At 39.7% G+C, this 26,018-nt stretch overlaps 1 protein-coding gene across 1 annotated transcript; it reads right to left on the bottom strand.

Annotated features, from left to right (window-relative positions):
- Positions 1-15,010: 15,010 nt before the first annotated feature.
- On the bottom strand, positions 15,011-22,708 carry LOC122091523. Its single transcript, XM_042661523.1, has 4 exons — positions 22,599-22,708; positions 21,276-21,492; positions 15,841-15,905; positions 15,011-15,670 (listed from the first exon to the last, which is right to left on the bottom strand). Exons 1-4 carry the CDS (start codon positions 22,706-22,708, stop codon positions 15,598-15,600), a joined length of 465 nt encoding a protein of 154 aa, XP_042517457.1. The 3' UTR covers positions 15,011-15,597.
- Between the last annotated feature and the right edge of the window lie 3,310 nt (positions 22,709-26,018).

Below are 26,018 nucleotides of genomic sequence, written 5' to 3'. Positions count from 1 at the left end.
CTACATCAGATTTAGAGAATGAAGGGGAACATAGAGCCGACGTAAGTTTATATGGACGAACAGTACTACACATTTGAGTTCGAATAAAAACTGTGTGAAGTGTATTCCACACATTGAGAATGCTAGAAAGGGTAGAAGAAATTGACAAAATGTTAGGGGAAGTAACCTTCAGTGATCTTTACTACCGGGAGCAATTGGATGATCTGTAGGAAATAGGACCAGATAACACAATCGTAGAGGCGGTAGACGCTACATTCCAATAGCTTTCCATTGTAGTCAAGAAGCTTCGAGCCAAGGCGGTGGATATTTGTGAAGGTCCTCGACTTCCCAACCCAAGCAAAGAAGGAGAATCAGAAGAAGATGATTCTATGGTGGGGATAATCACCCTAACCAGCAGTGATGATGAAGATAGTTATCCCAATGAGATTATTATGAAAAAAACAATCAACGTGATGGAAACTAGAAGTGGGAAAGACTATAAGGGCAAGGCTTTAACAGTAGAGCAGCCAAGGGCTACTGAAGCTGGAACTAGCAGCGTAAAGAAAGAGCCAGAGAACCCAGTCTTGGCTCAACTCCAGAAGTCCTAGGCAAACATCTCCACTTGGGGATTGTTGATGTCATCCCCTTCGCACCATGAAGCAGTCTTGAGGTCTCTCGCTAATGTGCAAGTGCCGATCGAGATAAATCCGACGCACCTCACACATATAGTAGGAGCAACATATGCAGTGTAGTTCTTAATGTTCTCAGATTCTGAGCTTCCTAAGGAAACCCAACACAACCGGGCTCTCCACATTACAGTTGAATGCCTGACAAAGTAGGTCCCCATGTTCTTATTGACAATGGGTCCGCTTTGAATGTGCTACCATTAATATCAGCAAAGAGTATTGGCATCAACTTAGAAGAAATGAGGCCCACCACCTAAACTATAAGGGCATACAATAATACAAAGAGGAAGATCCTTGGCATCATTATCCTTGCTATAAAGATTGGCCCGGTGAAGTTTGATGTTGATTTCTAAGTTATTGATGTACCGACAACTTTTAACATGCTCTTGGGAAGGCCTTGGTTGCATCCTGAGAAGGCGGTGTCCTCAAGTCTCCATGAAAAAATGAAGTTCATTCACGAGGGGAAGGTGGTCTTAGTGGTCAAAGATCCTGAAATGGTTAACACTCTGGCCAACATTGAAAATGGGGAAGAACAAGACTAGGAGGTGCAACTAAGTGGTTTTGAAATAGACATCACTTGTGCATCCATTGCCAAAGAAGCTCCAAAGCGAAAATCCTAACTAACTATGAAGCCATCTGGAGTCCACCAATGAATTAGATGATGAAGAATATGCAGTACTTTCCTAGCATGGGGTTAAGGAAATATCATCAAGGAGTTCCTAAGCAGCCTCGCTTGGCAGTTAACAAAGGGAAGAATGTCTCGGGTACACTCCTCCAATTTTCAAAGGGCAGAAAGTGTTGAGGATGACTAGGAAGATCTTCGTCACTTGCTACCCTACTCTCAATGGAAACTTTATGAAAGAAGGAGAGGATTTCTCCTTTTGTGAAAATGTGGAGCTGTGGTTTGATGAAACCACCTCCAAGATGCAACCAGGACTTGAAATTTTCTTCTAAGACGAGTTTGATTGGGTGACTCATGAAGTGGAACAATAGAAAATCTAATCAAAGAAGGTAACCAAGACAGTTGCATCACTAGGATAGCAGAAATTGCACTGATTGAGACTGGGTCTTCCTCTGATGATCCTACAACATTAATCTAATCAGAGGCACCTAGTTCTCGAGTTCTCATGAAGAGAGAATGGGAGAAGAAGATAAGGCTCACCCAGAGTTTTCCGCTTCCCATTGATTTGAAAAGCTTCATTTACTCCCTCCTACAAGAGCCAAGAACCCGAGAGTTGTATGAGCTCAAGCCCCATCCTTTCAGAGGAAGAAGTGAGTATGCAAAATAGAGGAGAGCACAAAGGATGATGGTTTGTATGTACTATTCCCAAACCAATTGCAATGGGAAGGCTCGCGAAGGTGGTCAAAGATGTGACCGAGGTACAGGGATGGCATCCCTCAATAAGCTTGAAAAGATAGACTTCATAGAAAAAAGATTGAGCAATCTCCATCAATCTCCACCTCTCAGAAAGTTTGGCTTCCGAGAGCACAAGATTGATCAGCTGGTATTAATGAAGAAGCAAGCACCTGTCCAGAGGAACCATTGCACCACTAAAGAAATAGCAGCAGCTTTATCAGAAGGCAAAGAATGCCCTTTGCCACACCTCCTCATCCATCAAACCACTAAACCACTTTTGAACTGGACAAGCATTAGGGAAAACTTCAAGTTTGCTCATGCTTTGAGTCAACCAGCCTGATTACCCCTGGTGAAAGCATCAAGCCAGTTATCGAGTCTTTAGTCGAGTCTTTTGTTTATGATTCTATGTCAATCTCCCCTCTTGAGAAGAATCTAGAGTCCTTGTATGTCGAGTCTGTTACTCCTTCTTTCATGAATGAAATTTTTTATTCTGAGTATGACTTGCCTCCTTTTTTCAATGATGATCTTAATAAATATCAAGAATTAATAAAACAATGCAAACCAAAGAAAGCACAACCCATCCATGAGGATACTCAGGTTATTAATCTAGGAACTAACCAATGCCTTCGAGAGGTAAAAATTGGCACTACCCTTGATGACGAAGAAGCAAAACAGATGTGTAATCTTTCGAAGGAATTCACCAAGGTTATTGCTTAGTCTTACGAGGATATGCTTGGTATCAATCCCAACATTGTGCAGCATCGATTGCCGACTTACCCTGGGGCAAAGCCGATAAAAAAGATCACAGAAGAAGTTGTGAAGCAATGGAATGTGGGGTTCCTACAAGTGGTGAAGTACCCCTAATGGTTGGCCAATATTGTACCAGTACCGAACAAAGATGGAAAGGTACGAATATGCATAGACATTCGAGATCTTAACAAAGTAAGCCTTAAGGATGATTTCCCATTACCTCACATTGATGTATTGGTGGATAATATGGTAGGGCATGCTTTGTTATCATTCATGGATGGATTCTCAGGATACAATCAAATAAGCATACACCCAGATGAACGTGAGAAAACAGCCTTCACCACTCTGTGCGGAGCCTATTGTTACAAGGTGATGCCTTTTGGACTAAAGAACGACGGGGTAACCTATCAAGAGTAGCCACAACCATATTTCATGACATGATAAACAAAGATGTGAAAGTCTATGTTGACGACATGATAGTAAAGTCTAAAGATCGGCAGGGGCATATTCCCGCACTAAGGCAATTCTTTAAAAGAATTAAGAAGTATCAACTGAAGTTGAACCCTCAGAAGTGTGTATTCGGGGCAATGGTAGGAAAGTTGTTAGGCTTCTTGGTGAGTGAAAGAGGCATTGAAGTCAACCCTATCAAGATCAATGCAATTCAGGAAATGCCCACGTCTCAGACTGAGAAGCAAATACGAGGATTTCTGGGTCACATCCAATATATTAGCAGATTCATAGCTCAGTTGACTACAATCTGTGAACCAATTTTGAAGCTATTGAAAAAAGATCAACCAACGGAATGGAATGATCAATGCCAACAAGCCTTTGACAAGATCAAGGAGTACCTTATGAACCCACCAGTATTGATACCACTAGTGGAAGGAGAACCACTTTTGTTGTATCTGTCTATGGGAGAATATTCCATGAGCTCTTTGCTAGCACAGAAGGAAACGGAAAAGGGGGTAGAGCATGCCATATATTATCTCAGCAAGAAGTTTCTAGAATATGAGACCCAGTACACATCTTTGGAAGAACTTATGCTACGTTGATTTGGGCAACTAAAAGGTTATGACACTACATGGTTTCTAATCCGGTGTATTTGATCTCAAAGATGGATCCCATCAAATATATCTTTGAGAAACTGGCCTTAATAGGAAGGATGACCTATTGGTTACTTTTGCTATCAGAGTTTGACATCACCTATGTTACTCACAAATCTATCAAGGGTCAGTTCATAGCTGATCATTTGGCTGCTCACCCCACAGAAGATGGAAGGTCCTTGGATGATGTCTTTCCTGATGAAGGAATTATAATAGTAGAGGAAGAAGATATAGTTCATAAATGGTAGTTATTCTTTGATGGAGCATCCAATCAGAAGGGATGTGACATGGGAAATTTTTTTTGCCACTCCTGACAGTCTTTATTTGCCTTCATCATTTCACCTCGACTTCCCCTATACCAACAATATTGCCGAATATGAAGCTTGTGCCTTGGGACTTGAAATTGCTTTAACCATTGGGGTGAAAAGGATTAAGGTTTACGGTGATTCATCCATTGTCATCTGTGAGACATAGGGAAAGTGGAAAACTAGAGATGAGAAGCTGAAGCCATATCAAGAGCATCTAGAAGAGGTGATTGAACACTTTGAAAAAATTTTGTTTGAATACTTCCAGAGGGATAATAACAGGTTTGCTGATACCCTTGCAACCTTGGCTTCTATGGTAGAGTGCAACCCTATGGCTAGAGTCTAACCATTCTTGGTAGAAGAAAGAAGTAGGCCCATTTATCAAAATTCAGTGAACTCTCTCACTGTGGATGGTCGGTCTTGGTTCGCTCACATATGGATTTCATCAGGGAAAGGAAGTATCCAGTTGAAGCAACAGACAGAGAAAAGAAGTTTCTGAGGAGATATGCCACCCAGTTTATTCTCCAAGAGGATTTGTTATACAAAAGATCCTATGACGGAACACAGTTGTTGTGTGTAGATGAGGAATAGGCTACAACTATCATGGAAGAAATTCATCAAGGTCTTTGTGGACCCCACATGAATGCCAAGATGTTATCTAAGAAGATCCTCAGCCTAGGATATTACTAGAACACAATGGAAGCGGATTGCGTGGACTTCTTCAGGAAATGCTACAAGTGTTAGATATTTGCTAACATCATACATATCCCACTAAAAGAGTTGCATTCGCTCAGTTCACCTTGGTCATTCTCCACTTTGGGCATTGATATCATTGGAAAAGTCAGCTTCTAATGGCCAGGAGTTCATCTTGGTAGCCATTGATTATTTCACCAAGTGGATAGAAGCTCAGTCCTATGCAGTCCTAACATTTGTTAAGGTGGCCAAGTTCATCCAGGAAAACATCATTTCCCGATATGGAGTACCTCAAGAATTGATATCAGATCAGGGATCCCACTTCTAGGGCAAGACCCATAAAATCTGCACAAAATTTGGTATCAAAAGGCATCGCTCTACCACTTACAGGCCACAGACCAATGGGACAGTAGAAGTAGATAACAAGAATATCAAAGTCATTCTACAGAAAATAGTGGAAACACACAAGGATTGGGCTGATAAGTTACCCCTTGCCTTATGGGCATACTGGACTTCTGTACGATCCTTGATAGGGGCAACCCCTTTCTCTTTGGTATATAGGGTTGAGGTGGTTCTACCCGTGAAAATCCTGGTACCATCCCTAAGGGTGCTTCTTGATAGTCAGCTACCTGAAGAAGAGTGGGTGAAGGCCAGACATGACCAGCTCAATTTTCTTGATGAAAGGCACATGAAGGCCACGGATAATCTGAAGAAATATCAACTGAGAATGGCTAGGGCCTTTAACAAAAATGTGAAGCCCCGCCACATAGAGGTGAAAAAACTTGTTCTTTGAGAACAAAGAGCCCCAATCCATAACCCAAGAGGAAAATTTAGCCTAACTGGAGCAGTCCATTCACTATCAAAGAAATTCTACTAGGCAAAGCCATGAAACTCGTAGACCACAACGGCGAAAAAATACCTAGACTGGTTAACATGGATCAACTCAATAAATATTATGTCTAAAAGGGTGAATCTCCTGAACTACGTCAGACCTAATTCCTTTCGAGGGATATGTAGGCAACTTGATATGTGCAAGTGCGATCTCAATCATCTAAAGACAATAAATCGGTTCCTTGATTAATAATCAAAGTACCTTAAAAGATCATCATAGTTTGTGTCCCCTAAGAATCACTATTTGGCATGAAAGGCCATTAGGTATCAGTCATCCACCCATTGGTCTGTCACTTCTTACCCAGGATTCTATCCCCCAAGAATCGATATTTGGCATGCAAAGCCATTAGGTATCTGTCATTCACCTATGGTCCATCCATTCTTATTCAGGATTCTATCCCCTAAAAGAAAATCGCCACCCGGCACTAGTTTATACCCCACCCTTGATATGTCAAAGTCAAAAGAAAAAAGGAAGAGCTTGATGTAACAGTGGTAAAGGCTTGTTTGAATCATTAACCAATGAGTAATGCTTTGATAAATCATCATATCTTATTGTTTGTATTGGTTTCAGGAAAATTCATGGGCTCGTTGGATAAGATGTTGAGGAAATGGACCTTGGACATAAATATGAGGGCACAAGGATGGTTGGAATCCATGAATGTGTCACTTCTTGGTCAAGTTGGATGTGTGAAGCTACATCACCAATTACTCCAACAGGTGCCTCAACACTGAGATGCCGACCTACATGTATTTTGATTTAGATTAGAGGAGATTTTCCCAACTCTTGAAGAATTTTGGGTTCGTATGCTATCTCCACCCAAAGGCAGTTTGTTGCAACCCTCTTTGAAGAAAGATTACTTAAAGGAAATTCAGGACTTCTTCGGATGGAAAGAAGAAGTAAAGCAGTTTGTCAGGTATGGGAAGATCGACATTCTAAAGGTGGCTCAGTTCTTCATCCAATATGTACCAATGGGAGGAATCCATCAACAACAATCCCTAAATGCTTATTTACTTTGCATGATAGCTTGTTATGTTCTCCGCACTCCCGTGCATGGTGCACCATCTGTTCTGATTGAGGTAGTAAAATATTTGAAGAAAGGAGGTGACATCGTCCCTACGGTTCTTGTAAAAATGCTTAAGGGATTTGATGACATGAGCTATGGCCATAGATTGGGACTAAATCATTATCAAGGAAGTCTTAGTATTTTTCAGATTTAGCTGCTCAAGAAACTGAAGCTCACCACACCATTAAGGGGAAGCCCACTCAGAGTTTTTTATTATCGGGATAAGAGAGAAGTTTTGGAATTTCACCTTATCATCGACTGAAAAAAGTACCTGTAGGAAAGGACTGTGCAGGATATCGTATAGAGGTGCCCAAGGAAGCCACAAGAAGATTTTCTGATGAAGACCCCTGGCCATGACTATGTCAAATTGATGGAATTGACTTACACGTCCTTTTATTTGCCTATGCACATCAGCCGACAATGCGGGCTCAAGGAAATGGACCTAGAAGAGTTAGTGAACTTTCACCCACCTTAAGAATTGTCTCCCCACCTTGTTATTCACCTAACCCATCTGTGGTAGAAAAAATGTCCCTCTTTTCATGTAATTCACTTGGTAATGGAATGAGGAAGTATTTGGATTTTCGTGTTATCCCAATTATTGTAATTATACCTTGAGTTATGGAATTGATTGTGCCTAAGCATTGCAAACAAACAAACAAAAAAAAAGAGAAAGGAAGATTTTCTTTGTGCCAAACAAGGGGAGGGAAAAAGAAAAAAGAAAGAAAATATCTATGTATTTGTGTTTTCAGTGAATGCAAGAACAAATCCCTATGGGACAAAAGTCATCATCTGAATCATACTCTTAACCATAGTGCATCCTCCTAAGCTTAGCATAGACCTCCAGGGACACTTGAAAAAGAGCATATCAGCCAAAGAAAGTCAAGAGTTAATTGAAAAATGATCAGATACTCACATAATCATAAGGAATAGGCAGCCCAAGGGAAGCGTCTACATCTGTGTTCAGCTCCAGAAGATAAGGGAGACTGGGGTTGGCCACGTTGGGATAGGTCTAGGTAGGGAAGCCACGAAAGGGGACATTAGCAACTTTGAGAGACCATCCGGCACTGGTAGAGAGCCCTGCTTGTGAAGGATTGGTAGCACTGGCATGCGACCGAATAGTAAAAGGATCTACACGTCTCATTCTCCCTTGAAAGAATATCAATCAAGACCAAAACAAGGAAGAATCTGTGGGAAATACTCAAGAAAGGGCAACATACCACTGGACCAGTGGGACCGAGAGGGGTGCACACTGTTTCCTCCTCCAGGAAGGCTCCATAGTCTCTATCCGGATCAAGAAAGAAGTCCTCCCATACTCCGTTAGCCAAGTGCCTCATCTCGTCCACTGGGATGATCTCTGGACAGTGCATGGTGGGTGGAGGAAGACCAGGAGAAGGAGGTGGATCGATATCTGACCACTGGGGTACTACTCTCTCTCTTAAGTACTAGGCATGACTCCACAGGCCCTGGAAAAGGACTCGGTTCTCAGACAGTTGATGAACCAAGATGACTCTCTCAGAATCCGAAAACACAAGGTCATAGAATGGTCTCCAAGTAGCCTACAAAACCAATGAAGGGTAAGTACAGCATCAGACGAATAGAATTTCAATATCAGACATGGCATACCTTAGTGAGATCGTTCAAAAGAGAATGAGCGGTGGTCCCCAGAGGATGGTCAGGCTTGAACCATCGAGTTATCTTCCCATTTTGTGGCCAGGGGGAAGAAGAATGTCTTAGGATCCCTCAGTTTAGGGGCTATGGTTCCCGGATGCTCAAAACACCAGGGCTGCTTCAAGAAATCAAAGTAAGAAAGTGCAAACCAAATGACTGAAAGGAAATAGATATGAGAAGGAAAGTTACCTGGATGATGTAGCCTGCCCCCTTGAGGCCCCTATCCCCATAGGACAGTAGGTCCAGGGACTGCAGGAGATATGAATAGGTGGCCCCGCCCTAGTCCCAAGTGTCTACTGTGCGAAGAACTTTGAGGAAGAACACCAAGCGGATATCTACTCCCCCTCGGAGGTCACTGAAGAGGCACTGACCCACAACAAACAGCAGGAAGGAATGTGCTATCTGAGACATGTTGCCTGGATTCTCCCCCAGGCCAACTTTTCACCATCAGGCACTAATCTCCCCTAGGCTGATGCACGTCTGGCCGGCTTTAATAGTGATACCGATTAGATCTGTAAATTCCCTAGCAGTCGGGAATCCTTTGGGTAGGGTCATGGTTCTACCCCCAAATGGAATGCCTATCAAGGCATAGAAGCACATAGGCATAACGGTGATCTTGCCAATAGGAAGGTGAAAAGTGTGAGTACTCGGCCACCACTACTCCATCAGGGCTCCCACTAATGCCGGATTAAACTTTCGGGTCTCTACAAGGGTCAGCCGACACAGATAGGTATCATCAACTATCTCCTTCACCCTACGAGGGAGCATCCTATGCTAGGACTGAACCATGTTTGAATGGCATAGGAGGCCAAGGTAGGTGATTCCTTCCCCTCATGCTAACAGAAATAAAAATATATATAATAATAAATAAAAAAAGCAAGCAACAAAAAGTAAGAACAATACAATAAATAAAAAAAAGGGAGAAAGGAAGAACAAAACAGAAATAAAAGATTATCAAAATAATGAATAAAACGTAAAGAGTTACCCAGGAACCTATATGGAGTTGTAGATGTGATTCCAACTATTGTGAAGGGTTTGCCTGGAATACCAGTCGGCTAGGCCCTCATCCCTGTGGGAAGGACTGCTACAACTCTTGAGCTAGACCTCTCCCTTCCTCTTCCTCCTTTCGGCCATATTTTTAAAAATTGCATAAAGCCCAAAAGCTTTCCTAATTTATAAAAAGCCCCAAAAACTTTTAAAATTTATAAGAAGCCCCAGAAAGTTTCCCAACTTACACAAAAGCCCACGAGAATGTCAAATTCTCCAAATAGCTCCTCCCTCAATAACAAGGTGAATATCTTCAGGAACTCCAAAAGCAAAAAGAAGAACACCATGAACAAAGGGAGAAACTTGAAGAAAAACTAGAGGGTTCCAGGAACTCACTTCACTCAGAAAAGTTAGAATAAAGAATGAACAGGGGAGGGGACCCATTTTATATAAAAAAAAATTCTCCTAAAAAAAAAAGGAAATTTTAAGATTCCGAATCAACATCAAGAATCAAATTCCAAATCAACATCAAAAATCAAATTCTAAACCAAAAATCAAGAATCAAGGAAAAATCAAGAGGAGACATAATTTACCAGGCCCCAGGAAGCCCTTTCACTTTGAGTCGAATCTGAGTGGCCCGATCTCATAGATCAAATCCTTAAACTAGCACATGTGAAGCCCAGCTAAGGGAAATCCAAGCATCAAACATTTTTTTTAATTATTGCAAGATTGAAAGAGCAGTGAATTCCTCTCTTGGAACCATCAATCCTAGATAGTCTAGATCGGCTCGAAAGACCCAGCCTAGAGACCATATTCGCTAAATTAGAACATGCGAAACCCAGCTAAGGAAGAATCAAGATCAAAGTACTAACTTTTTTTTACAGGATTGGAAGAGCAACGAATTCCTTTCCCCCAATTGGCAGCCCAAGTAAGTCCTAAAACTTTAGAGATATTATTTGATGCATTTTTTCAACTCTGTCATAACTGAGCAAGATGAGGGCAGTATATGCTCCTGGTGACAAAATGTGGTCATTCTTTACTTTTCCCTTTGGCCGTTGGCATAGGCCTCGGCCAAAGAGGAGCATTCTATAGACACCCAATTTTGTCACCCTCTCTGGCTATGATGAAATTTGGATCTTGGAGTGACTTCTGACTTCCGACCGACAGAGGTGATGATGGAAACATTCCCCTATCCAAAACCCTGGAAATCTCCACACAAGAGAGAAGGGGTCCAATTTTGGATTTTCATATATGAAGGGATCGAGTCAAGATGACCGTATAGATGAATAGTGCTTGGAAATACAATACCGATGATATATGATATGCCAAAATCGAACTGATGGATCTCCCGTAATCATCACCGAAAAAACTCATAGGCCAGCCCACGCGAGTGCTCACTGCCTACGGGCTGCAGCACATGCACACAGCCATGCCATGCACACAGCCCCACAGCCATAGACACAGCCATTCACACAGTCCCACAACTATGCACAAACCCCTGCTGCATGTTGCGCTCCCCCGTCGCACAACATGTGCATCCCCGCAGCACAATGTGGGTGCCCCCGCCGCACGCGTGCGGCCCCCACCGCATAGTGTGCACACCCCCATCGCACTCATGCACGCCCCCACTGCACGTTGTTCATGCCTCTACTATATGTCGTGCACACCTTGCCTACATGGCCGTGCACACTGTGCCTACACCATGCGCAGGTGGCCCGCACACCGTGCACATTTCCCGCACACCCGTGAGTGCATGCACTGGCTGTGCACATTGCCTGCATACCCATGCATTCGTGCACCCATGACATCACCCGCACTACCTACCTAAACTTTTCCTCTCCTCTCGCTTTTCTGAAAATTGCCTTTTCTGGCTAAACCTTCTCTCTCCTCTTGCTTTTTTGAAAACTGTCTTTTCTAGCTAAACCTTCTCTCTCCTCGCACTTTTCTAAAAACTACCTTTTCTGGCTAAACCTTCTCTCTCCTCTTGCTTTTTTGAAAATTGCCTTTTTCGATTAAACCTTCTCTCTCCTCCCCGCTTATCTAAAAACTACCTTTTTCGGCTAAACCTTCTCTCTCCTCTTGCTTTTCTAAAAACTGTTTTTTTTGCTAAATCTTCTCTCTCCTCCCTTTTTTTAAAAACTGCATTTTCTAGTTAAACCTTCTCTCTCCTTTCACTTTTCCAAAAATTGCCTTTTTCGACTAAACCTTCTCTCTCCTCCCACTTTTTTGAAAATTCCCTTTTCCGGCTAAACCTTCTCTCTCCTCCTACTTTTCTAAAAATCACCTTTTCTATCTAAAAGTTCTCTCTCCTCCCATTTTTTCTGAAAACCCCCTTTTACCCACTAGACAAAATCCCTCTCCACCCATTTTTGCCTGCAACCCCCCCTTTCCCCATTGAACAAAAATCCTATCTCTTCACTTTAGGCAAGAGCCCCCCTTTTCGTCCACTGGATAAATGGATTTCCCCTCTCCTATTTGATTGGAAAAAACTATAAATACCCCCTCCCGTAGAAAAAAACACACCAACACACCAAAATCCCCTTTCAGAGTGAAATTTTCCTTCCCTCCCCCTTCTTGATTTTCTTCTGATCTTCGGAGGGATCTTCGTCAAGATCTGAAAACTCATTCGGATCTTCAAAGTGTTCTTCCGGATCTTAAAGATTTGCAATCCAAATTATTGGTTAGATCCAATTTTTAGCCAAAAATATTATGTTCTTAAGTCATCTCCCTTGAGTGTTCTTGAGTGTTCTTTATGGTTCTTGAGCATTCTTGAGTGTTCATGAGATAGAAATCCCCCCTTTTTCTGAGGTTCTTTGGGTCTACAAAGAGATCTTTGTTAAGATCTGAAACTCTGTTCGGATCTTCAAAGCATTCTTCGGGACTTTGGAGTTCTTCAATCCATTTTTAGGTCAGCCCATTTCTTTTCAAAAATAGCCTTTTCTAGCTGAACCTCTATCCGAGTGTCCCTAACATCTTTCCAAAAATAGCCATTCCCAACGGAAGCTGTGCCAAAGTGCCACCTCAGCCTAGCCCTCCCTTAGTCTATCCCCAGCGAAAGCTCTGCCAGAGTGCCACCTCATCCTAAATCCAAAAATAATATTCCCAGCAGAAGCTCTGTCGGAGTGCCACCTCATCCCAAGCCTAGAAATAGCCTTCCCTAGCTGAAGTTCTGTCTGAATCCAAATCCAAAACTAGCCTTCCCTAAGCCGAAGCTCTATCCAAATCCGAATCCGAAAATAGCCTTCCCTAGCCGAAGCTCTATCCGAATCTGAATCCAAAAGTGACTGTTCCTAGCTAGAACTCTATCAGAATATCATCACAATCCGCATCTCTCAAGAAAAGAAGTTGGAGGTTAAGACCATCTTCCCCTGAGCCAGGAGAATCCGAAAGATAGTCCAAACCGGTACTAGTCAGGGGTCCACCCCTCTTAACCCAAAACAGGGGTTAAGTCCGGTATAATTTCTCAACCAACTCATCATAATGTAGACTTTATACATGTCTTGTTTTAGTGTATATAGTAGTTTGAATTCAATTAATGTATATATATATATATGTGATAACTTAGCATGATATGTGGAATAGTAATAATTGTGAAAAATGTTCGTTCTCAAGCATCTAGCAAGAAGGCCGGTTGAACCGGGTAGATTAGGTGCTTAACACCTTCCCAACTCTGTAACTTGACACTTACCCTAAATCTCTAGACCAAACCAAATTTTGGGTCCCTTTCTCAGGAATCGGGCCCACCTCCAGGTCCTAAGCCCATAACCCTAGGTGGTGACTCCAAACCACATTTGTATAATCCCAATCCCCGAATTGGACCATCATCAAAATCCCTGTCTCAAATGATGAATTTTACACTCTTGCGAAATATGCCTCCACGTATCTCCAAGAGACGATACGGTGGTGTAGGTCCTGCAAGCCAAGCACACACGACTCGAACCCCTCCCCCTCACATGAAGGTGAAGAGAGAGAGACGAGAGAGGACGGGGATGCATAGCCCATCTTCGGTCGCTGCCCTCATAATTATAGGAGATCCGATGGTCCAATTGTGGCATTCCATATAACATTGGAATCGTGGTTCCTTCGTAGATGTCATATCATAATCAAATCCCTCTTTTCCCTGGGTTTTAGGGTTTCTGGGTTTTTAGGTGTGAAGGGGGTTCTGGGATCGGACCACCTTAATCAGTTGTTATCTTCATTGGTCGAAAGCAAAGGGACGTGTCCATGATCCATGAATCATTATAGCCGAGGGAGGGTGACAAAATTGGGTGTCTACACCCTACAAATTTTTGGTGGCCATATGAGTGCCCCATAATTGCTATAGGCCCAAAACTAGCACCTCCATGAAATTTACTCCTTTTGGGTTCGAAAATCTATAAATAACCCACTATTCACCCTTCCCAAGGCATGAAATGTCTACCTACCCCATCCTTTGAGAGTTACCTCCCTTTTAGTGCATTTTAGCCTATAGAGAGTGTCCTAATCCCTTTCCATCCAAGATCTAACCTTTACAAGCCGAACCACTGCCAGAGTCCTAACCCAAGATCTAACCTTCACAATCCGGACCTCTGCCAGAGTTCTAGCTTGAGATCTAGCCTTTACAAGACAAACCTCTGCCAAAGTTCTGGCTCGAGATCTAGCCTTTGTAAGCTAAACATCTGGTGGAGTCCAAGCCTCAGATTTAGCCCTTTACAAGCCAATCTCCTGCCCAAGTATTAGAGGGGTCAGGAATGGTTACAAGAAAGCCGAAGCTTCCAAAGAAAGGAGGCTAGTGATCATTACCAAATCCTCCCGAGCTGGGAGGACACCAGAGGCACTCCAAATCAATTTCAACAAGGGCTAATTCACATGTGGTAGTGTACATAGTAGTATGATAACAATTTAGCCATGCATTCGATATAGGACTGATTAGGGGAGAATGTTCATTTTAAGCATCTAGTAGGAAGACCGGTTGAACAGGGTGGAGTGGGTTCCTGATACCTTCCTTATTCCATAACCTGACACTTACCTAAAACCTCTAGATTATACCAACTTTTATGCCCTTTCCATATGGATCGGGCCAACCCATCGGGTCCTCGGCCCTAACCCTAGGTGGCGACTCCAAATATAATATCATATTTCTTAATCCTCAATATAGACCATAACCTTGCACATTCCTTTTAGAAAAAAAAAAAAACCCATAAGGGAATTGAGAGCCTCTACGAAATAGACCCCCACATGTCTCTAATCGGGGATAAGGTTGTGTGAGGCCCACAGATGGTTGACGATGGTCAAAGGATCCAAAACTCTTATTGTTACCCTTGCAAGAGGCTGATGTAAATTTTCTGTGGATATTTGGTTGTTGAACTATAAAGAAATTTGGTTGTTGAACTATAAAATTGTCACACCCAGTATTCCATAGGCTAAGGTATGCGGAACTGGACACCTTACCATATCTACTCAACTTGACTCCCTAGGATCTCAAAGTTGTAAGCTAACAAATACAATGCACCAAGATCACTACAATCACATACATAAGCTAAGATCATGCAAAACTGGTGTCAATTTTGTGCTATTAATTTCATATATATACAAAAGTTGAAATTTAATACATCTCCATAGCTCTTACAAGTCTGAACATCCACATATATACACAAAATACTACAAATAAAACCACTATTGAAGTCACTCAATAGCCTAAGCCTCCATAGGCATAGTCATCACACCTGCAGTCATGTCTATACTCCACATCGGTATCTGGAAAACCCACCAAGTATCAGAAGCAGCTCCAGATACGTCAAGTTTGAAGATACAAACTACTTGCAGACAAGTGTCAACCACTCTCGAAAAGAACCTCAGTCCCCTAGCCAACCCCTAGGTTAGTTACTTAGCAGCCACGCATACAATACATCATACCTATTGCATCCACCTCTAGGTATAGTTTTTAATACAATGGACGTGTACTTTTTATCAGACAACCACATATAGGGATTACTCAGTACATTTCCTGTTACTGACAAGGGGTTGTAGCACCTAGGTTTGTGATATCATAACCCAAATGCATTCTAAGTGATGCAATACAACCACCATCAATCACACCAAGTAATCACAACCACCGGACACATGGTGTCAGAATTACCCCTTCGGCCTCACCGTGTGCCAACTCACATTCTCACCTCCACAGTCCACAGTAACTGTATCAACAATTCTACAATAGTAAAGAGAACAATTAATAAAATAAAGAGTACCATCACATGCTATTTTCGCAAATCCACAAGAATAGAAGTTACAAGATCAAGGAACATAAAAGAACCAATGCACATAAGCATACAAAATATAAAATAGAACATAAAACACTAAAAAGGAACACCCACTCACCTCAGTACCCGCTGAGTTTGGTAAATTCCCTTCAACTGCATATGCTCGCCCACTAATTTAAGTTCCTAAATCAATGGTTTACCAATCAGTCAATAACAACATATATTTGTATACTCTTAGGCATACACTTCTGTACAGCACCTGTACTGAACTGTATAGACCCGAATTAACCTGTGCACAAACCTCACTAACATATCCTCAGTGATGCCCCATACTGACCCACCTTATAGAGTCAAAACATGGGTCTCAAGTGTGCAACAGTACCCATTAGTGGGTAGGGCACCGGCTACAAAAGCAGGGGTTGTAGAGCTCTGTAGACAAACCACAAGTAGATGAGTTGCAAAGACAACGGTCAGCCACAGGCACCACCCGATGGCTTGCTGTCTACAGGTTTTCCCTACCAGCCTGCAACCAGCCTCGTTGTGGCTGCTCTGCCTTGGCTTTGCACATCCCTTTAAACCACTCATCATGGAAATAATGGAGGGACCAAACCCAACCTATAAGCTAAATTTCCTACTATATTCAGTGATGAGCACATTTATCTGTGAAATCTAGGGTATAAAAGCATGCATTTTTACATATTTAGAATGGAGCTACCTTGGGTTTTAGTCTCTTTTCGCAGGTTTTATATTTCACAGGCCTTAAAGACTATCGGGCACGATATCTCCATTTTTGCACGTAAAGAGGTCATGTTTCTTTTTATGGCTACGAAGAGGATGAAATTTTGAGCAAGATGGATATGTTGCATTAAAAGTACACATTCGTTTAAACACCCATACAAGTGATTATTCTTTTTGGGTCAGGAAAAGAGTAATGGACTAGAACTTAACCAAGAAGCAGGCCAGCCTTTCTGCAATTGTCCTAGGGGAATATTCCATATTCCAACGAGATGGAGGGACCCATATGAGATTTTGAATAGTCTCTCTCCTCCATTTTGGGTGATTCTCTCATTTTGGAGATTTTGTGAAGATTTTCTTTCTCCTATTTTCCACCTACTTGCATCAAGGGCATGGACGAGATTTCCCATTAAATTAGAAGATTGATCAAAGCAAAGCAAGAAAAATCGTCCAAAGGAAGGGGTTTGTGTGCAAGTTTGAAGAGAGAAAAAAAAAGAAGAAGAAAAAAAGAAAAAAAATAAGGAAAAAAAAAATCGTGGGAGACCTTTTCTCCCCTACTTTCTTTCCTATTTTCTCTATTGTCTCTCCTCCACCTCACAAACAATCCAAGAGGGCCCACACTTGGGCGTTCTTCCCTTTTCTCCCCTATTTTCTCTCATTTTTCTCTTCTCTCCTCCCTCCACCTCATCACCCAAATCGTTGGATTCTCTCCCCTATCTCCATTCTCTCTTTTTTTCTCTTCTTTCATATTTCCACCTCATCACACGATCCTAGAGGATCCCTTTGGACTGTCCTCTCTTCTCCCCTACTTCCTATGTTATCTCTACCTCCCCATTCCCTCTATAAGAGAGTCAACTAAAGGGGGAGAGGACACACTTCTTTTTTAGGGTTTTCTCTCTTTCTCTTTTTCTCTAGTTTTCATTATGCTCTAGTTCTAGTTTTAGTTCTTCTTTGATTTTGTTTTGAACACTTTTGTAATTGGTTCTATTAATGCAATGTCTTTTATATTTTATGATTCATGTTATTCAAGTTGTAATAATTTTAATTCTCTAGTTCAAGGCATAGATCTAGGTGACAAGATCCAAGCTTTGGAGCATCTCTGTTCAAGTTTAAGTTTTCCTTTAATATTTGTTTTCTCCAAGCCTAGCAATTTCAAGTGTGGTTTATTCCAGATCTAGCTTTTAGGGCAAGTAATATCTCAAATCAATCAATTTTTCAATTCAAGCATTGAAGTTCAGGTAGGTAGGCTTATTTATAAGTCTTCTCACCCCCCCTCTCATTCTCTCTTCGTACTACCTATTCATTCTTAATTTAGGGTTTTAATTTTCAGTTTTTACTTTGATGTTTTCCCTTTCCCCCAAGGTCCTTGGCTAGATGCATGTGTTGGTTTTGCCCCTCTCTAGCCATAGAACTATCCTTTTATTGCCTTTACTTTTAGTTATTTATTTTCAGTCATTTGCTTTGCCTCCCTTCCCCTAAAGCTAAGTAGAGTAGCCCTTGTAAGAGTAACTCTCTGGTCAAGTAAAGAAGCTCGTATTATTTATGGTGCATCCGTCGGGCTAAGTAGAGATACCTACTTGTGTGCCTCTCTCTGGCTTTGTCCCTTTTATTTGCACTTTTATTTACTTTTGAGTACTTTCTATTTCAGCACTTTTACTTTCAATTATTTGCTTTTTAATTGCGTGGTTTGAGTATTTAAATTCCTAGATGACGAATGGTTAGGATGTTGGTTTTAGATGCATGTGTTTTAGGGCGGTAGTTAGAAGCATATCACAATCAACAATCTGTACACTTTCGCATTACTAGAAGAAGCCTAAAATAAAATGACTGCTCTCCTTGTGTTTGACCTATTAGCTACACTAATCTGTACGCTTGCGGTTACTTTTAAATCTCAAACATTCAGCCTACAACTACCCAAGCCATACAAGCTGTCCAAATTTTATAGAAAATTCAGAAACTTGTATGCATGGCTTTGAGTTTGAGCTATCCTACAACATTATTCACTTCATTCGAGTTGGATAGCTCGAGGAATCATGGATGGACCATGCTCCAGTTCCAATTAAGAAAATTTTAGAATAATTTACAGAGATTAGAGAAAAATTGAGGAATTTACTCAATTTCTACCTAAAAATTCAGCAAGCAACTAATGGATAGATAAATCTCATAATTGGCTTGAACTGCAAATCCCAACTCCAATTAGTAAAGTGGCATAGCCAATTCACCAATTTTTAGGGTTCACAGAGATGGGTTAGAGTGGGTCTGGGTCTCTAAACCCACTATGAACTGATAATTTCAGCAATTGGGAGTTGTAATTCATCTCTGGGAACCTATTGCTGAACCCAATTGCTTCATGCATGTACATCCTAGTATACTACGATCCAATTCAGCAAGAATTCTTAGTTAACCTAAGGAAAATTCACTCACCTACACTGTGGACTAGATCTACAAGTCCCAGAAGGCATGTGCTATATTCCTCTCCCTTAATTTGTCCTTCTTCTTCTTCTCCTCCTCTCCTTGCTAGAGTAGAAAATTCAGTTTCAACAAACTGAATGAATAGTGATTGAAATGAGGTTCTTATACCTCAACCCAAAACAGCCCCTCAGGTTTGTTTGGTTAAGCTAACTAAATCTGAAAAAATGCATTAATGCATCATTTCAATTAGTGAGTGTCACACCCTGCCCTATTTATGGCACAGGTATGCCGGCACTAGATACCTCATTGCATCCAGTCAGCCTATTTTTTCCAAGACCCTATTCTAGGATTGTCCACAACACCACAATTAAACAACTAAAGATTAGAGTTGCACCAAATATCATAAAATTAGATATAAAGTCCAGATCCATCTAGTGCATCTATGTGATACCATATGTACAGTAAATCATGGTATCATATATTACAGTAATCCATATCTTACAGTTATCCCATTATAACGAAATATTAACACAAAAATATTTTCTTCCTATATCATGTCATCAACTGGATCATCAAAACCTGATCACCACAATTACATATGTACACAAAGAATGGTCAGTTACATCTACTCTTCAGAATTGTTGTCCTCCATAAACACAATCATCACACTCACAATCAAGTCCATTGATGTAATCATCATCCTAGATATATGCCAACTGATCCATTGCCATAATCTTTTACTCTGTACTAGTAATCGGCATGTCACTGCTCTCAAGATCTAAGGATCAAAGTAAATAGGAGGTGAGCACTGGAAATGCTCAGTGAGGGGTGGAATAGGCAAACACAAGCAAACATATGATGTATTGCATACTTCACTCAAAGAGATGATGCTCATGATTCCATTTATTTAACTATACAGATCCCTAGTCCATTAATAAGTCTCATCTCCTAAGGGTATAGTGCTACGCAATGTAGGTGGCATTCCCTACCCTATACGTTGGGCCTCAGGAATACAAGCTCGTTGTAGGCAGGAGTCATCCAGTCCCGGTCAGAGCCTCGGTCCCCTCGGCTAACCCCTAATTAGTAACCCTGTATGATATATATATATATCCAGCATGCATACAATACGTCATATCTTGTCTCACATCTATCTCTAGTACAGTACATCGTACCACACAAAGTGCACTGCTGTTCAAGCAGTCACATAAGTCAGGATTAGTCCATACCTAACCCCCTACGAACAAGGGATGTAGCACTTAGGATAGTGATACTTAGCCCATCATACTATATGATGCACATCCATTCATCTAATTCACACATACAAACATGAGCACCTGCATGTGTCCCATCTTACCTGTCTTACCTTTCACATTTCATGTCCATCAATTTCACCATAATAGAGATCATAAAGTAAAAAAATATGCACATTCACAAACATGCATGAACAACAATAAGAAACACTCTAAAAGAAAGAGGTCAGAGGCACCCACTCACTTTGGTACTCTAAAACTGATAACTTCCCTTTTGGTACTAAACAAGCTCCCATAGTGCTATTTAAATTTCCTAAAACCAGAAATATATACATATAAGTCATCTATAATCTCCTTTATAAGTTCTACAGGTCCCCTTTTAGTCTAATAGGTCTTAGTTAAATTTTGGGAGTTAAATTTTGGGAGCAAACTGGTCTTTGGAAGTCTAACCGGCTGGAGACTCTAGGACCAACTGGCCATCCTGTGGTCTCCCACCGGTTGTCCTTTTTTCGCAGAATTTCAATTCTTCCAGTGTTTAGCAGAAATCAAAGCCTAAATCTATTCCATATATCTCTGTTTTTGAGGCCCCATTCACACAATAGCATTACATTACCTTAATTCAAGCCCTCTATTAGCCCATTCATCATTTCCATTTTTAATTTCTTAAATTATACCTTTAATTTCAGCAGAAATTTCAGATTTTTCTCAAATTGGACCATGTTCTTACACAAAATCATGAATTAAAGGTGGAATTTCTGTATCCAACGTCCAATTTGATGATCGGTTCCCAAATTGAACATGCATGCATAGAATCCATCCCCAAATTTCCTTTGCATGTATCTCTAAACCGTAAAATAGTAAAATCAAGATAGGATTTCCCTCAATTTCAAGTAATTGCTTTGTTTTAAGAATTTAAACAAGAACCTCAGTCTTCCAATCTCATTCGTCCATAATTAGTGAACATACCCTTTTCAGATTTAATCTTTCTTTCCATGTTCAGTAAAGAAGCAAAACACCATATACTCCATGTTCATATGCCTTGTTGGATTTCAGATTTTCACTTTCATCTCCCTATTTAGCCAAATCGGCCAACTGAAACCATCAATTTCAGAAATTTTCTTTCCATTACATGTTCATACTAAGTTAAATTTCTTACCTGGTTGCAAAAATCTCCAATTACTGCCTCAAGAAACTGATTTCTTTCTTGATTTCTCCTTCCTCTCTTTTCTCTTTCTCTTCTCTTCTTCTCCTTCTTCTTTCTCCTTTCTTTCGCTTGTTGTACTTGTGAGAAAATAAGTGTTCCAAGTGTCGGTGGAGCACTATTTATAGTCTCATCTCCCTTAGTGGAGGGATACTTATATATAATATTATACCTAGTATTTTAATACTTATGCATATCTAATTTTACATACTTTAACTTTAATTCATATACCTCTTATTTATATTATGTATATTATTATTTTATTTATTTTATCATAAAAGGCTCAAAGAAAGTAGACCCTTATGTTAAATTATAAGTGTGGAACCCACAATAGTTAAAGATGACTATTTTGCCCAGCTAACAGGCCAGCCTGTCCTGCCCAGGGCTCTCTAGCCGGTTGAGCTAGATTTGTTCCTCCCTTGGGTCTACTGCCTTCACTATCATTTCCAACCCATTTTAAAGGTTAATAATTACTTGTTGGCCCACTTTTCTTGCTAACTCTTCCAACACTATTGGTAGAATGTACAAGCAGTTTTGGTTATTAGGTTCGGTTTTGGTTTGGTTTACATTTTGATAAGGTGAAATCAAAACCGCACTAGATAGGAATAAGGTGAAATCAGAATCTTTTCATCCAGTTTCAGTTTTAGTAGTTTCTAATCGGTTTTTGTTATTCAGTTCACAACCAGTTTATTTGTAGTTAATAGTCTCCTTTTAGAAAATGGTTTGCATCCTACAACTAATGTGAATCCTACATATACTAAATTTCCTAAAGAGTCAAGATAATATATTTTTATTTTGCTAAAGACAATATACTTTCTATGTAAAAGACTACACATATAATAACTAATTAATCATGATCATAGAAATTATGACATCAAAAGGTGTGACTGTTTGAAAGTGAAACTCTCTTCTCTGTTAGTATTTTTTTCTTTTTCTTTTCACATAGAGATCCATTGAAATTCAAAACACTTTAAATCTCTAAACTAGGTTCCAGTTAACCATCGATTTTTTGGCTCTGAACCGAACCAAACTAGAATTATGGCCTATAAAACCAAAACCGGATCAATTTACAATGGTACGGTTCTGTTCGGTTATAACCGATCGGTTTTGGTTCTCGTAAACGGTTTCAGTTATATTTTGATACCCTTAATATTAAGTACAGTATGTACAATATAGAGAAACCCCAATCTACTGGGTAGGTCTAGGGTTCACTGTTGTAGGACAGTGGACCTTATAGAGGTTTAATGTAGTTTTTCTAGCTCAACACCACCAACCAACCTGTGGTAACTAGCCAGTGGCCTTGCTGAATTGGTCAGGCTGTCCAACCTCTGTGTCAAACCCCAGTAGTTAGTATTCAATGACCTTTTAACTTTGACTCCACTGCTCATGGAAGCTTTCCAAAAAACTGGCAGAAGGTGCACTGGCAACTAGGGTCATCCTTGGCCTCTTGGCACTCCACCACTACCAACTAACCCTCAGAGGTGCTTCTCACTTTTAGCTCCTTTTCTGGACAATAAACAAAAGAGTTGTATTAGACCAGGGTTTCACAAACTTCCAGTGAAATAAGCAAACCTACCTTCATGAAAATTCTTGGATATGTACTTAGATCGAAATACTTAAGACTCGTCCCTTTCTTTGCATCAATAGGTGGAGAAATATGTTTAGTGATTTTTTGCTCTAGTTCTTAGGCCTTCAAGATCGGACCTTTTTTGTGATGATAAGTTTAATGGATGATAGACCTTACAAATAGTCAAAAAATTTATCTTCTTTTGATTCCTTAAGTACTCTGTTTAACCCCACCCCACCCAAAAAAAATAAAAAATAAAAACATTCATATTTCTCTGAATTTAAATATTTTCTTCATCGGTTCTCTTATAAATAATAAAATTCATTTTATCATAATTTGTTTAGCGGTCCTATTATAATTAATATTTCGTTAATTAATTATATCACATGATTACAAGTCTTATATTCATTAACCTTCTGATGTTTCATCCATTGATTTAAGAATTAGAACACCCTCTATAGGATCAACAACAATGAAACCAAGCTTATTTTTATTTTAGGCAATCATTGATGTATATATTCTAATCATTTGAACACGAGACAAAGGGCAAATCACATCCATAATGGTTTTTTTTTTTTTTTTTTTTTGGGTAAAGCATAATGGTTCTCTTTTACATTTACATAATTAAGTCATATGTATCAACTCATATTAGTTTATTCCTTAATGGGTCTATTTTCTTTCAGTCTCAAATTTATAATGAAAGATGCCAGTTTTTATTGTTTCCCCAAACAAGGAGAGAAACATTAATCGACATATTTGTTTGCTTCCTCACAAAACCAAATTCTACTATAAAGGTCTGGCACATGAGTGGGAGGGATCCTTTCAACCCTGGGACCAACCCTACACTACATAATGGCTCGAGGGGTCATTCCATCCTTCCAAGCAATAGACTGTTGTTATCCATAGGTCATCGGTGCTGACACTCTCATATGCGTCACCTATTATTTAAAGTTTAAATTTGACCAGATTAGGTTACGGGGGTAACACTTGATGGTCATTTCTTCTTACGACAATAAGTCTTCAACTCCTTCTTTGCATTAAGATTCAATAATGAAACTATAATAGATGTAAGATAAAGAAAACAATTGTGTTGTTAAGGAAGAAATCAGGCCGATATTAGAAAAGAAAAAATTGATGAGATTAATCTTTTTTGGAGAAAGAAGATAGAAGAAAATAATAAAAGAGAAAAAACTAGGTATAAGATTCCAATCCCCTGTGCACTACTTAACAACACCGAAAATCTAAAAGAAAAATAAAAAATAAAAAAAACTCATATTTTCTCAAATCATCTCTAATTGATGGAAATTGATTCCTAATCACCCTAACATAGCTAATAAAGTAAATAAACTTAAAATAGACCTCTTTCTAGCTAATATGTATTCCAATATAACTCAAACACTCAACTTAACTACTAATCTAGCATACTAACTTTATCTCCACATTATCATCTTATAAATTAGTCCAAACGATCAGATGTGTTGTTCTTGAATTGTTAGCATTATTGTCTAGTCTCTTTAAGATTCTCTTCCATAAGTTGAATTTGTTGGTACATCACCAACAATAAGGTTAAATCCATAAGCATGTTTGCTCTAATACCAAATAATCTAATATGAAGATTCAGATTATGGATCTCAGATGCAATCAAAATCGATTATCAAAATGCAATCAAATCTAAAATAAAGGAAATGTTTGTGTTATTAAGGGTAGAAATGAGGTCGATAGAAGAGAAAGGAAAAGAGATGAAATCAATCTTCTTGGAAGGAAAAAGAGAATACAAGAGAAGCAATTAAGTATGAGATATTAATAATGTAGGCACTACACAATAGCACTAAAACTATTAAAAAATTCATATTCTTTTTCTCAAATCATCTCTAATTGATGGGAGCGTATTACATATATCAATGCCTTATATTCCTAATTTGGCTTACAAATATAACTTCTTATCAATCTAGTATAATTAATATAGTAATTATACTCAAAAAAAAAAAAATACCTAAGTAATAGGCAATCTAATCTAACTCAAGTAATCAACTTAGTTACAAATCTCGTATACCAATTGTATCCCCACTTATAGACTAGTTTCATAATAATAAAATCTGAAAAAATAAAAAGATCCAACCTATAATGTAACTACTAAAATGTCAAGTTCAACCTATTAGGCTGCCACTAACACCTTATGGGTCTTATAAGCTTACGCACAAATCTCCTCATGAGATTAATTTAAAACTTTCTTTGGTTTATAGTGTTTGATTTGTTTCTTGAAAGGGGATGGATTGATTTTTTATTTTTTTTTATTTTTTATTTTTTTTTTAAAAGAGGGGAAGTAGATAAGCTAGGAGGCTCGAACTCAAGACTTTCTATTGAGGGCATTTTTAAGGAGGGGAATTAGATAGTAAATAACAGCCAATAGGCTCGAACTCAAGACCTTCTAGTGAGCGCATTTTTAAGGAGGGGAATTAGATAATAGATAACAGCCAGGAGGCTTGAACTCAAGACATTCTAGTGAGCGCATCACAGCTCACCGCTGCGCTATACAGTTGTTGTTTCCCCAACACTCTTTGCCCTCCATGCAATATCACCTTCAACAGTCGAACGTTTGAAGTGCATCAACCATGCCTATGAGGGCTTATATGAACATTGGAGCGACACATAAGAAATGTAGGTCTCACAGATCATAATCACTAGAAAGTGTCATGGTGAGTAAAAAAGAGTATCTTTTGGTTCTCTTCTCCTTCTCTCTGTAATTTTCTGTCCAAGATTTTCAGCAGAACTTTATAATTGTAACCTCCTAAGCCATGAATGACTAGTTAGTTATCAACTACCTATTCAATCACATAATAATTCATATGATCATTGACAGGATGATGATAATTTCATAAGATTCAAGTTGAGATGGATTTTGAGCTCTTTAATGAAAAAACTTCATGTGACATCTTAGGTAAACTTGCTTTTAGTGCAGTGGTTCATCACATTTGGTGAGAAATGAATAAAAGAAGATGCACAACCCCTTCTCACACAACCGATCAATTATGTGAAGGCATTTCCTTTGAGAATAGGAATAAAATTCTTCACAGATTTATAATGTGACAAGCACCTTGTCTTTGCTTGGAATCTCCATATTGTTTCCCTTT

This window comes from Macadamia integrifolia, chromosome 2 (assembly GCF_013358625.1).
Source record: "Macadamia integrifolia cultivar HAES 741 chromosome 2, SCU_Mint_v3, whole genome shotgun sequence".
Lineage (NCBI taxonomy): Eukaryota > Viridiplantae > Streptophyta > Magnoliopsida > Proteales > Proteaceae > Macadamia > Macadamia integrifolia.
The sequence above is the reverse complement of the archived record's forward strand: the minus strand, read 5'-3'. Positions and strand labels throughout refer to the sequence as shown.